General features: G+C 39.5%; 1 protein-coding gene across 1 annotated transcript in view; it reads right to left on the minus strand.

Moving 5' to 3' along the window:
- The window catches only part of CD80 (CD80 molecule), a 55,197-nt gene that overhangs the window by 19,819 nt on the left and 21,873 nt on the right, over window positions 1-13,505 (minus strand). The window contains exon 3 of the mRNA XM_023551759.2: window positions 1,602-1,919. Coding sequence (XP_023407527.1) covers window positions 1,602-1,919 — 318 coding nt within the window. The remainder of the gene's footprint in view (window positions 1-1,601; window positions 1,920-13,505) is intronic.

Consider the following 13,505-nt stretch of genomic DNA (forward strand, 5'->3'; position numbering starts at 1 on the left):
CAAGTAATGCAGCCCTTCTACATTTGTTTGCCAACTTCACCCTCTCCCTTCAAAGTATTTTCATAAGCGGGCTGTGCTAAATTTTTTTTACACCAACATGTAAAAAAAAAAAAATGGCATAGTGGCTCTTACAAAAATACCTCACGTGGGAGGGTGCAGTTGGCAAACAAACGTAGAAGGCAGGTGTTATTTTTGTAAAAATATGGTAATAATCAATGCTTCCTGATTGCATGTTTGATCAATTTCAGACTGCAGAAACTGGTAAAAATCTTCAATTTCTTCATCTTTGGCATTAGTGGTTGGTGTGTAAATTTGAATAATAGCTATATTCAGTGGTATTCCTCGTAGGCGTATGGATATTATCCTATCACTGACAGTGTTATACTTAAGGATAGATCTCGAAATGTTCTTTTTAACAATGAATGTGATGCCGTTCATCTTCAATTTATCTTTCTTGGTACGGTAGACCCTATGATTGTTTGATTCAGAATGGCCGGTACCAGTCCATTTCAGCTCACTAATGCCTAGGATATCCATCTTCAAGTGTTCCATTTCATTTTTGACAACTAGCAGTTTTCCTTGGTTCATACTTCATACCTTCCACATTCTGATTATTAATGGATGTTTGCAGCTGTATTCTACTCTGTCCTATAGGGTCCTTATGAGTCGGAATCGACTCGACGGCACTGGGTTTGTTTTTTTTTTACAGCTATATTTCTTATTAATACTAATTTACAGTGCAAAGACTAACGAATTTACAGTACAAAGACTAAATGTAAATGGGTTATGTAAATCTCTTCCCACTTTTGATGGAGATAAGAGGGCCACCTTTTACAGAAAGCTGAAGAAGGAGGTTCATGAGAATAAATGTTGGCATATACTTGCATTTGTAAGTGGTAGAAAGAAAAATAATAGGTAACATTTATTGAGCTCTTTCTATCTGTTAGGCCTGGATGTTACCTCATTTATCTTCACAGCAATCCTAGGAGGTAGATTGTGGATCGAAAAAGGTCAAATATCCTTCCTACCTACAATTAGAAAGACTTGCCCAAACGGGGCTTTGAGTCATGAATTTGTTTTCTTCCTTGGGGCAGGCATAAATTATGCAGCCAGTTCTGACAGGTGAAAGCTGCAAATATACAATAAATTATCAATTTGAAAATATCAGAATATAGTAATACAGTAGCCATAGTAACAGGCAGTCAAATACTATTTGGGAAGTATTTATGCCTGCATTTCTCTTATCCCTTTCAACCTACTTTCACAGGAATCTATTACTAGATCATATGTAGTTGATAGTCCAGCTGCATCAAGTCAGATGTGTCCTCTTGTGATTCAGAAGGCACTTCAGGGCATTACAGCGCCTCAGCATGATCATCACGGACTTGGACTGTCAAAGTGCAAGAAATGTGCAATAACATACTTCCAGGGTATTTGGAGAAATCAATTCGGGCTTACGTGAAACTAGAATCTTACTCACCCTAGAAAATGAATTGCAATACGTTGCTCTTTGGTAAAATTTCCACCCAACTCAATGGGAACATGTCTTTAAGGGCATTAAGAGTCTGCCAACCTAGAATAAATCAAAACGCTTCACCAACCTCTGATGGATAACTTCACCAAAGCTAGATGTTCCCGCCTGTAAACGCCATTGTCAGTCTTCTGAACGATGCAGGTGTACGTGCCCTTGTCCGACAGGCGCAGAGCCAGGATGACGACGGAAAGGTTATTGGAGATGTCCACCAAGGTCCGGTTCTTGTACTTGGGCCACACCGATACCTTCCCGGATATGATAGTAAGTACCACTTCATTATTCTTTTGCCAGTAAATTCGAAAATTCGTCAGCTGAGGAGTGGGAATGTTGTAATCACAAGACAGCACTGCCATTTCCTTCACTGCCTTGGTCACCTGGCTGTCACCTAAGGGGAGGCAAATAGGACAAGGTTTCATACAGAACTCAGAACCTTGTGCCTAGGGACTACACATGATAAGAGCATCCAGTCTTCTCAGTTCCTAGTGCTTTTTAAATGTTTTAGAAGTCATCTTTTAGAAAACTGAATATGATTGCTGAAAAGTAAATTTGCTTTCTCAAATAATTAAGACACATTGCTAAAAACACACTCATGGACCAATAAGTATACTGTAACCCATGTACTTCCTTTTTTTTGAGGATTTTCCAAAGACATGCGGGATTTGGAATCAGTATGAGCCCCCCTCACACAAGGTAATTTTTAGGCCTATTACTTCATATTCGACTCGACGGCACTGGGTTTATTACTTCATATTTCCTTTACCCAATATAACACCACCTCCAAGAGAAGTCAGCTCTGACCAGGATGCTGGGGAGCGTTATGGTGGAGGAGAAGGCATTCCTGCCCATCTCTGTCAGGAACTCCTATGTTGAATCACCCTTCATACTGTCTGTTCGTCACTTGCTTTGTTTTTCTTCCTCTGTGTCTCTTCTCGGGATTCCAGAGTGTCACATATTGTTAAGTGCTTGACTACTAGCCAAAAGGTTGGTGATTTGAACCCACCCAGGGGCACCATGAAAGACAGGCCTGGCAATCTGCTTCTGAAAGATCGCAGCCTTGAAAACCCAACGGAGCAGTTCTGCTGTGCACACATGGGGTTGCCATGAGTCAAAATCGACTCGATGGCAACTAACAACAACAACATGGCTCCTCTACGGAGGAGAACAGTACTATTTCATTTAATCCCCCTTTAATAGCCGTATGAGATACATATAAGCATCCCATTTTACAGATGAGGCAACCGAGGCTCTGAGAGGTTCAGGAAGCCTAGGACAGGGCAGGTAAGTCTAAGATTACTTGTGCCTGTGAACAGGTTCATTTTAAATGCACAACTGCCTTTAACTGTGGGAGAAGCTGGGGGTAGATTTTTGGTGGAGTAAACCAAAACCGAACTCTTCGCTGTTATGTTGATTCTGACTCATAGTGGCTCCACCTGTTACAGACTAGAACTGCTCCACAGGGTTTTCTTGGCTGTAATACTAACAGAAGCAGACTGCCAGGCCTTTCTTCTGTGACACTGCTGGGTGGGTTCAAACTGCCAACCTTTAGGTTTGTAGTTGGGTGTAAACTGTTTGCTAAAAACACTCAGCCTCATGCGACTTCAATGAGGCTGAGGAGTAAAGTCTGACCTGTTTCGTTAACATACACCCTGATTCACCCTCCTTTCACTTGTCTGACGTAGAATTTGTAAGTTCTGAGGACTGGGTAATATCTTCTTTTTCTTTTTACTGTGCTTTAGGTGAAAGTTTACACCTCAAGTTAATGTCTCATTCAAAAATTTATACGCATATCATTTTGTGACATTGGTAGCAGTTCTCACCATGGGACAGCACACTCCTTTCCACTCAAGGTTCCCTGTTTCCATTCAACCAGTTCCTGTCCCTTCCTGCCTTCTCATCCTGCTTTTAGACGGGAGGTGCCCATTTGGTCTCGTATATCTGCTTGAACTAAGAAGCACACTCCTCACGTGTATTATTTTTTATTTTGTAGTCCTGTCTAATCTTTGTCTGAAGGGAACAGTTTCAGTTCTTGGTTAACAGTGCATCTGGGAGTCCTAGTTTCCTGGGAACCTCCAGTCTCTGTCAGGCCATTAAGCCTGGTCTTTTTACGTGAACTTGACTTCTGTTCTACATTTTTATCCTGTTCTGCCCGGACTGTCTGTTGTGTTCCCTGTTAGGGAGGTCATTGGTGGTGGCAGGGCACCATCTTTCTTCTGGTCTCAGGCTGGTGGAGTCTCTGGTTCATTTGGTCCTTTTGTCCTTTGGGCTAGTATTTTCCTTGTGTCTTTGTTTTTTTTTTCATTCTCCTTTGCTCCACCTTGGATGGGACCAGTTGATGTATCTTATATGGACACTTTTTTTTTTTTTTTAAGATGGCCACTTGCATGCTTCTGAGACCACAGGCCAAAGTGAGATCAGAACATTTTCTTTATAATCTATATTATGCCAGTTGACCTAGATGTCCCCTGAAACTATGGTCCCCAGGCCCCAGCCTCAGCTGCTTTGTCCCTCAAAGTGTTTGGATGTGTCCAGGAAATTTCTTAGCTTTTGCTTTGGTCCATTGTGCTGACTTCCCCTGTATTGTGTGTTGTCCTTCCCTTCACGGAAGTTGATCCTTGGCTACTATCTAGTTGGTGATTTCCTGTCCCTCTCCCTCCCCACTCTCATAACCATTGAAGAATGCTTTTTTCTGTGTTTAAACCTTTTCTTGAGTTCTTATAATAGCAGTCTCATACAATATTTGTCCCTTTGTGACTGACTTATTTCACTCAGCATAATGCCCTCCAGATTCATCCATGTTGTGAGACATTTTGCAGATTCAGCGTTGTTCTTTATAATTGCATAGTGTTCCATTGTGTGTATGTACCATAATTTGTTTATCCATCTGTGATGATGGGCATTTAGGTTGTTTTCATCTTTTTGCTATAGTGCTACAATGAACATGGGTGTGCATATTTATTCTTGTGACGGCTCTTATTTCTCTCAGGTTGTTCCTAGGAGCGGGAATTCTGTATTGTATAGTACTTCTATTTCTAGCTTTTTAAAGAAGTGCCATATCGTTTTCCAAAGTCATTTTTACAATCCCACCAGGAGTCCTTAAGAATTCCAGTCTCTCCACAACCTCTCCAACATTTGTTATTTTGTGTTTTTTGGATTAGTGCCAGCCTTGCTGGGGTGAGATGGTATCTCAATGTAGTTTTGACGTGGCATTTCTCTGATGGCTAATGATCATAGGCATTTCCTCATGTATCTATTAGCCACCTGAATGTCTCCTTTGTTGAAGTGCCTGTTCATATCCTTTGTCCATTTTTTAAACTGGATTATTTGCCTTTTTGTTTTTGAAGTGTTGCAGCATTTGTAGATTTTAGAGATTAGACCCTTATCGATGTATCGTAGCCAAATTTTTTTTCCTGGACTGTAGTCTCTCTTTTCACTTTTTTGGTGAAGTCTTTTGATGAACGTAAGTGTTCGATTTTTAGAAGCTCCCAGTTACCTAGTTTCCCTTCTGGTATTTGTGCATTGTCAGTTAGGGTTTGAATATTGTTTATGCCATGGATTAGGGCCCCTAGTTTTTTTTTTTTTAGTGTTATACCTATTTTTTTTAATAATCTTTATCATTTTAGATTTTATATTTAGGTCTTTGATCCAATTTGAGTTAGTTTTTGAGTATTGTGTGAGATATGGGTCCTGTTTCATTTTTTTACAGATGGATATCCACCATTTGTTAAAGAGACTGTCTTTTCCCCATATAATGAACTTTGGGCCTTTGTCAAATATCAGCTGCTGGTAGATTTACACCTGGGTTCTCTGTTCTGTCCCATTAGTCTATGTGTCTGTTGTTGTACTAGTACCACACTTTTTTGACTACCATGGAGGTAGGTTCTAAAATCAGGTAGTGTGAGGCCTCCCACTTTGTTCTTCTTCAGTAATGCTTTACTTACCTGGGGCCTGTTCCCTTTCCATATGAAGTTGGTGATTTGTTTCTCCATCTTGTTAAAAAATGTCTTTGGGATTTGAATCAGGGTTGCATTTAGATTGCTTTGGGTATAATTGACATTTTCAGAATGTTGAGGCTTCCTATCTATGAGCGTGATACGTTTTTGCACCGATGTAGGTCTCTTGGTTTCTTGCAGTAGTGTTTTGTAGTTTTCTTTGTGTAGGTGTTTTACGTCTCTGGTTAGATTTATTTCTAAGTACTTTATCTTCTTGGGGGCTGTTGTAAAGAGTATTGCTTTGGCGATTTCCTTTTCAAAGTTCTCTTTGTCGGTGTAGAGGAATCCAACTGATTTTTGTATGTTTTTCTGATATCCTGATACTCTGCTGAACTCTTCTATTAGTTTCAGTAGTTTTCTTGAGGATTCTTTAGGGTTTTCTGTGTTTAAGATCATGCCGTCTGCAAATAGAGATACTTTTACTTCTTCCTTACCAATCTGGATGCACTTTATTTCTTTTTCTTGCCTTATTGCTCTGGCTAGGACCTCCTGCACATGTTGAATAAGGGCGGTGTTAAAGGGCATCCTTGTCTGGTTCCCGTTCTCCAGGGGAATACTTTCAGTCTCTCTCCATTTAGAAAGATGTTGGCTATTGGCTTTGTATAAATGCCCTTTATTATGTCGAGGAATTTCCACTCTATTGCTATTTTGCTGAGAGTTTTTATCATGAATGGGTGTTGGACTTTGTCAAATGCCTTTTTTGCATTGATTAATAGAATCATGTGGTTCTTATATTTGCTTTATTTATGTGATGGATTATGTTGATTGAATTTCTAATGTTAAACCATCCCTGCATACCTGGTGTGAATTCCAGTTGGTCGTGATGAATTATTTTTTTGATATGCTGTTGAATTCTACCGGCTACAATTTTGTCAAGGGTTTTTGTGTTCATGTTCATGAGGGATATTGGTCAGCAATTTTCTTTTTTTGTGGTGTCTTTGCCTGGTTTTGATATCAGGGTTATGCTGGCTTCGTAGAATGAGCTTGGGAGTACTGCTTCCTTTACTAAGCTCTGAAATATAATTAGTAGTACTGGTGTTAACTCTTCTCTGAAAGTTTGGTTGAATTCTCTAGGGAAGCCGTCTGGGCCAGGGCTTTTTTTGTTGGGAGTTTTTTTTATCACCTCTTCAATCTCTTCCTTTGTTATGGCCTTATTTAGTTGTCCTACCTCAGTTTGCATTAGTCTAGGTAGGTAGTGTGTTTCTAGAAATTTTTCCATTTCCTCTAGGTTTTCAAATTTGTTGGAGAACAATTTTTCGTAGTATTCTGTTATGATCCCTTTTATTTCAGTTGGGTCTATTGTGATATCACCCATTTCATTTCATATTGGGGTTATTTGCTTCCTCTCCTGTTTTTCATTTGTCAGTTTGGCCAGTGGTTTGTCAATTTTATCGTTTCAAGGAAACAACTTTTGGTCTTGTTGACTCTATTAATTGTTTTCTATTCTCTATTTCATTTATTTCTGCTCTAATCTTTATTATTTCCTTTCTTCTGTTGTCTAAGGGCTTCTTTTGCAGTTCTCTTCCTATTTGTTCCGGTTGTAAGGTTAATGTTTTGATTTTGGCCCTTTCTTCTTTTTGGATATATGCATTTATTGCTTTAAATTGACCTCTAAGCACTGCTTTTGCTGTGTCCCAAAGGTTTTGTAAGATGTGTTTTCATTTGCATTTGATTCTATGAATTTCTTTATTCCATCCTTGATTTCTTCTATAACCTGTTAGCTTTTGAGCAAGGCATTGCTCAGTTTCCGTGTATTTGATTTTTCTTCCTTGCTGTTTATGTTATTGATTTCTATCTTTATGACTTTACAGTCAGAAAAGATGCTTTGTAATATTTCTATGTTTTGGAGTCTGTTAAGGCTTGCTTTGTGGCCTAAAATGTGGTCTGTTCTGAAGAATGTTCCATGTGCTTTGGAAAAGCAAGTATACTTTTCTGCTGTTGGGTGGAGTGTTCTGTATATGTCTTTGAGGTCAGGTTGATTCATTGTGGCATTTAGATTTTCCGTATCTTTATTGAGTTTCTTTCTAGATGTTTGGTACTTAACCGAAAATGGTGTGTTGAAGTCTCCTACTATTATTGTGGAGCTATTTCTCTTTTCAGTGCTGTTAGAGTTTTTTTTTTTTTTTTTTTTAATGTATTTTGGAGTCCTGTCATTGGGTGTGTATATATTTATTATGGTTATATCCTCCTGGTGTGTTGACCCTTTAATCATTATATAGTGTCTCCTTATCCTTTTTGGTGGATTTTGCTTTAAAGTCTGTTTTATCAGAGATTGATATTGCTACTCCTGCTCTTTTTTTGATTGGTGTTTGCTTGATATATTTTTTTCCATCCTTTGAGTTTTAGTTTGTTAGTGTTTTTATGTCTAAGGTGTGTCTCTCGTAGACAGCATATAGATGGATTGTGGTTTTTTTACCCATTCTGCCACTCTCTGTCTCTTTTTTGGTTAATTCAGTCCATTTACCTTCAGTCTAATTATTGGTAGGTATGAATTTACTGCTGTCATTTTGAGTTTTTTTTTTTTGGTGGTGGTGACAGTTTTTGTTCCACTTAATTTTCTGTGATGAATCCTTCTTCTTTTCATCTTTTTCATTATTGTTGATTTTGTGTTTGCTGAGTCTTCATGTTTTTCTTCTTTTTTACTTTGATGGGTAGGTTTGTTAACTTCCTTTGTGGTTACCTTGAAATTTATCTCTATTTTTCTAAGTTTAAACCAATCTTTTATTTCTTGATATCCCCTTAGCTTCCTCTCTGTATGGAAGTTCTATGAATACACTGTTTATGCTTTCTTCTTTGTTTTGATATTGTCATCTTTTACATATTGAAGTCTCTGGTTCTCTGTTTTCAGTCTTTTAGTTTTGATTCGTTTTTGTGAATCTTCTCTCTGGGTTGATAACTGGTTGATCTGTCCTGTTCTAGTGTTGGATTGTTGTCTGATATTGTTGGTTCTTTAGCCAGAGGACTCCCTTTAATATTTCTTGTAATTTTAGCTTGGTTTCTACAAATTTCCTTAACTTCTTTTTACCTGGGAATGACCTAATTTCTCCATCGTATTTGAGAAACAGTTTTGCTGGATGTATAATTCTTGGCTGGCAATTTTTTTTTCCTTCAAGCCTTTTTATGTATCATCCCATTGCCTTCTTGCCTCATTGTTTCTGCTGAGGAGTGAGAGCTTAATCTTATTGGTTCTCTTTTGTAGGTGACTTTTTGTTTATCCTTAGCCACTCTCAGGATTCTTTGTCTTTGGTTTCGTCAAGTCTGGTTATGATATATCTTGGTGACTTTCTTTTGTGGTCTGCCTTGTACAGGCTTCGTTGAGCTTCTTGCGTAGATATCGTCTCACCTTTCATGATCTCAGGGAAGTTTTCTGCCTTGAAATCTTGAACAATTCTCTCTGTGTTTTCTGTTACCCCCTCGTGTTTTGGTACTCCAGTCACACTTAAGTTTTTTCTCTTGGTAGTGCCCTGCATAATTCTTAGGCTCTCTTCATTTTTTTAATTCTTTTTTTCTGATTTTTCCTCAAATAAATTGGTGTCAAAGGATTTATCATCAGTCTCACTAATTCTGACTTCCATTTTCTCAATTCTGCTCCTATGACCTTCTATTTCTGAAATTTTATTGTTAATCTTTTGGATTTCTAGTTGCTTTCTCTGTGTGGTTTTTATCAGCCTATAAATTTTTTTTTACTGTGCTTTAGTTGAAAGTTTACAGCGCAAGTTAATTTCTCATAGAAAACTTTATGCACATGTTGTTATGTGACATTAGTTGCATTCCCTACAATGTGACAGCACACTCCCCTTTTCTACCCCAGATTTGTTGTATCCATTCAACCAGTTCCTGTCCCTTCCTGTGTTCTCATTCTGCCTCTGGACAGGAGCCACCCATTTGGTTTCATGTATCTGATTGAACTAAGAAGCACAATCCTCACATGTATTTTGTTTTATAGTTCTGGGTTATCAGAGCATCTGGGTGCCATCGTCTTGGAGGTTCCTCCAGTCTCTGAAAGACCCTTAAGCCTGGTCTTTTTATGTGAATTTGAGTTCTGCCCTGTACTTTTCTCCTGTTTCGTCTGGGATGCCCTTTTATGTTCTCTATCAGGGCGATCATTGGTGCTAGTCAGGCACCATCTAGTTCTTCTGGCCTCAGGCTGGTGGAGTCTCTGGTTTATGTGGACCTTTTATCTCTTGGGCTAATATTTTCCTCGTGTCTTTGGTTTTCTTTAACCTCCTTTGCTCCAAGTGGGTTGAGACCAATTGATACATCTTAGATGGCTGCTCGCAAGCTTTTAATACCCCAGATGCTACTCACCGAAGTGGAATGTAGAACATTTTCTTAATAAACTTTGTCACGCCAGTTGACCTAGCTGTCCCCTGAAACTATGGTCCCCAGGCCCCAACCCAGTTACTCTGTCCCTTAAACTGTTTGGATGTATTCAGGAAACTTCTTAGCTTTTGCTTTAGTCCAGTTGTGCTGACTTACCCTGTGTTGTGTGTTGTCCTTCCTTTCATCAGCCTGTTAATTTTGTCATTCTCATACTGTTTTCGTGAATTCCTTTATTGCCTTTCCTGTGTGTTCCTTGGCTTGGTCTGAATTTTCCCTGATCTCTTGGAGGAATCCATGGCTTGGTCTGAATTTTCCCTGATCTCTTGGAGGAATCCATATATTAGTTTCTTTAATTCTTTCTCAGGTAGTTCCATTACCTTATCTTCTTCTGGAAGGCTTCCTCGTTCTTTATTTTGGTCACTTACTACTTCTTTATGTGATTTGATACTGTTGTTTCCCAGGCTTCAATGTTGTTGTTGTTGTTAGGGGCCTTCGAGTCAGTTCTGAGTCATAGTGACCCTATGTACCACAGGATGAAACACTACCCAGCCCTGTGCCATCCTCACAATCATCATTATGCTTAAGCCCATTGTTGCAGCCACTGTGTCAATCCATCTTGTTGAGCAGGTCTTCCTCTTTTTGGCTGACCCTCTACTTTACCAAGCGTGATGTCCTTCTGCAGGGACTGATCCCTCCTGATAACATGTCCAAAGTATTTGAGACATAGTCTCACCATCCTTGCTTCTAAGGAGCATTCTGGTCATACTTCTTCTGAGACAGATTTGTTTGTTCTTCTGGCAGTCCACGGTATATTCAACATTATTTGTCAACACCACAATTCAAAGGCACCAATTCTTCTTCAGCCTTCCTTATTCATCATCCAGCTTTCACATGCATAGGAGGCAATCGAAAACGCCATGGCTTGGGTCAGACGCACCATAGTTTTCAAACTAACATCTTTGCCTTTCAACACTTTAAAGAAGCCTTTTGCAGCAGATTTGCCCAATGCATTGTGTCTTGATTTCTTGACTGCTCCTTCCATGGGTGTTAATTGTGGATCCAGGTAAAATGAAATCCTTGACAACTTCAATATTTTACCCATTTATCATGCTGTTGCTTCTTGGTCCAGTTGTGAGGATTTTTGTTTTCTTTATGTTGAGGTGTAATCCATACTGGAGGATATGGTTTTTGATCTTCATCAGTAAGTGCTTCAAGTCCTTTTCACTTCCAGTAAGTGGGGTTGTTTCATCTGCATAACGCAGGTTGTTAATGAGTCTTCCTCCAATCCTGATGCTCCATTCTTCTTCAGTAGTTCAGTTTAGCAGATTATTTGCTCAGCATACAGATCAAATAGGTATGGTGAAAGGATACAACCCTGACGTATATCTTTCCCGACTTTAAACTACACAGTCTCCCCTTGTTCTGTTTGAACCACTGCCTCTTGATCTATGTACAGGTTCATCATGCATACAATTAAGTGTTCTGAATTTCCCATTCTTCACAATGTTATCCATAATTTGTTATGATCCACACAGTTAGTTGCCTTCACATAGTCAAAACACAGGTAAACATCTTTCTGGTATTCCCTGCTTTCAGCCAGGATCCATCTGACATCAGCGATGATATCCCTCGTTCCACATCCTCTTCTGAATCCAGCTTGAATTTCTGGCAGCTCCCTCTTGTTATACTGCTGCAACCACTTTTTAATTATCTTCAGCAAAATTTTACTTGCATGTAATATTAATAATATTGTTCGATAATTTCTGCATTCTGTTGGATCACCTTTCTTGGGAATAGGCATGAATATGGATCTCTTCCAGTTGGTTGGCCTGGTAGTTGTATTCAAATTTCCTGACGTAGATGAGTGAGCACTTCCAGCATTTCATCCATTTCTTGAAACATCCCAATTGATATTCTGTCAATTCCTGGAGCCTAGTTTTTTGCCAGCATCTCAATGCAGCTTGGATTTCTTCCTTCAGTACCATCAGTTCCTGATCGTATGCTACCTCCTGAAATGGCTGAACATCAACCAATTCTTTTTGGTATAGTAACTCTGTGTATTCCTTCTATCTTCTTTTGATGCTTCCTGTGTCATTTAATTTTTTCCTCGTAGAATCCTTCGATATTGTAGCTCTAGGCTTGAATTTTTTCTTCAGCTGTTTCAGCTTGAGAAATGCTGAGAGTGTTCTTGCCTTCTGGTTTTCTATCTCCAGGTCTTTGCACATGTCATTATAATACTTTACTTTGTTTTCTCAAGCCACCCTTTGAAATCTTCTGTTCAGACCTTTTATCATTTCTTCCTTTTGCTTTCGCCACTTGATGTTCAAAAACAAGTTTCAGAGTCTCTTCTGACATCCATTTTTGTCCTTTCTTTCCTGTCTTTTTATGACCTCTTGTTTTCATCACGTATGATGTCCTTGATGTCATTCCACAGCTTGCCTGCTCTTCGGTCATGAGTGCTCAGTGTGTCAAACCTATTCTTAAGATGGTTCTAAGTTCAGGTGGAATATACTCAAAGTTGTACTTTGGCTCCCATGGACTTGTTCTAATTTTCTTCAATTTCAACTTGAACATGCACGTCCATGCATCTGTCAGTTTCTTATACTGTGGGGGCTTTTGTGCTGTTGTGATGCTAGAAGCCATGCCACCAGTATTCAAATACCAGCAGGGTCACCCAGACTAAGACAGACTAGGATGAAGGACCAGGCAGTCTACTTCTGAAAAGAATTAGCCAGTGAAAACCTTATGGACAGCAGCGGAACATTGTCTGATATAGTGCTGGAAGATGAGCCCCTCAGGTTGGAAGGCACTCAGAATATGACTGGGCAAGAGCTGCCTCCTCAGAGTAGAGTCGACCTTAATGATGTGGATGGAGTCAAGCTTCTGGGACCTTCATTTGTTGCTGTGGCACGACTCAAAATGAGAAAAACAGCTGCAAATACACATTAATAACCAGAACATGGAACGTACAAAGAATGAATCTAGGAAAATTGGAAATTGTCAAAAATGCAATGGAATGCATAAACATCGATATCCTAGGCGTTAGTGAGCTGAAATGAATGGTTATTGGCCATTTTGAATTGGATAATCATGTGGTCTACTATGTCAGGAATGACAAATTGAAGACGAATGGTGGTACGTTTATCATCAAAAAGAACATTTCAAGGTCTATCCTGAAGTATAACGCTGTCAGCAATAGGATAATATCCATACGCCTACAAGGAAGATCAGCTAATACAACTATTATTCAAATTTACACACCAACCACTAATGCCACAGATGAAGAAATTGAAGATTTTTACCAACTTCTGTAGTCTGAAATTGGTCAAACATGCAATCAAGAAGCATTGAATTACTTTGGTTGTTGGCATCTTTGAAGCTCTCACTTCTTGTTTCCAGGTGGACCGAGCAGCTAGTAGGATTGTGAGCCCAGGAGTCTGTTCATCTTTCTTGTCGGGGTGCGGCACAGGTGTCCAGGGTGTTGGTCACTGAGTATGTGGTGCAGACTCTCACCTACAGTCCTAGATGGACAAGGCTGCACAGGGGTGTTCGGAGTAGGCACAGGTATTTGGCTGCAGTAGGGGGCTATGTGTGGGGCAAGGCCAGGGGCTGATGGCTGCCCCTGGGTTCTTGGGTGGAGGAGGCGTCCCTGTCCCCTA

Source organism: Loxodonta africana, chromosome 1 (genome assembly GCF_030014295.1).
Source record: "Loxodonta africana isolate mLoxAfr1 chromosome 1, mLoxAfr1.hap2, whole genome shotgun sequence".
In the NCBI taxonomy this organism is placed as follows: Eukaryota; Metazoa; Chordata; class Mammalia; order Proboscidea; family Elephantidae; genus Loxodonta; species Loxodonta africana.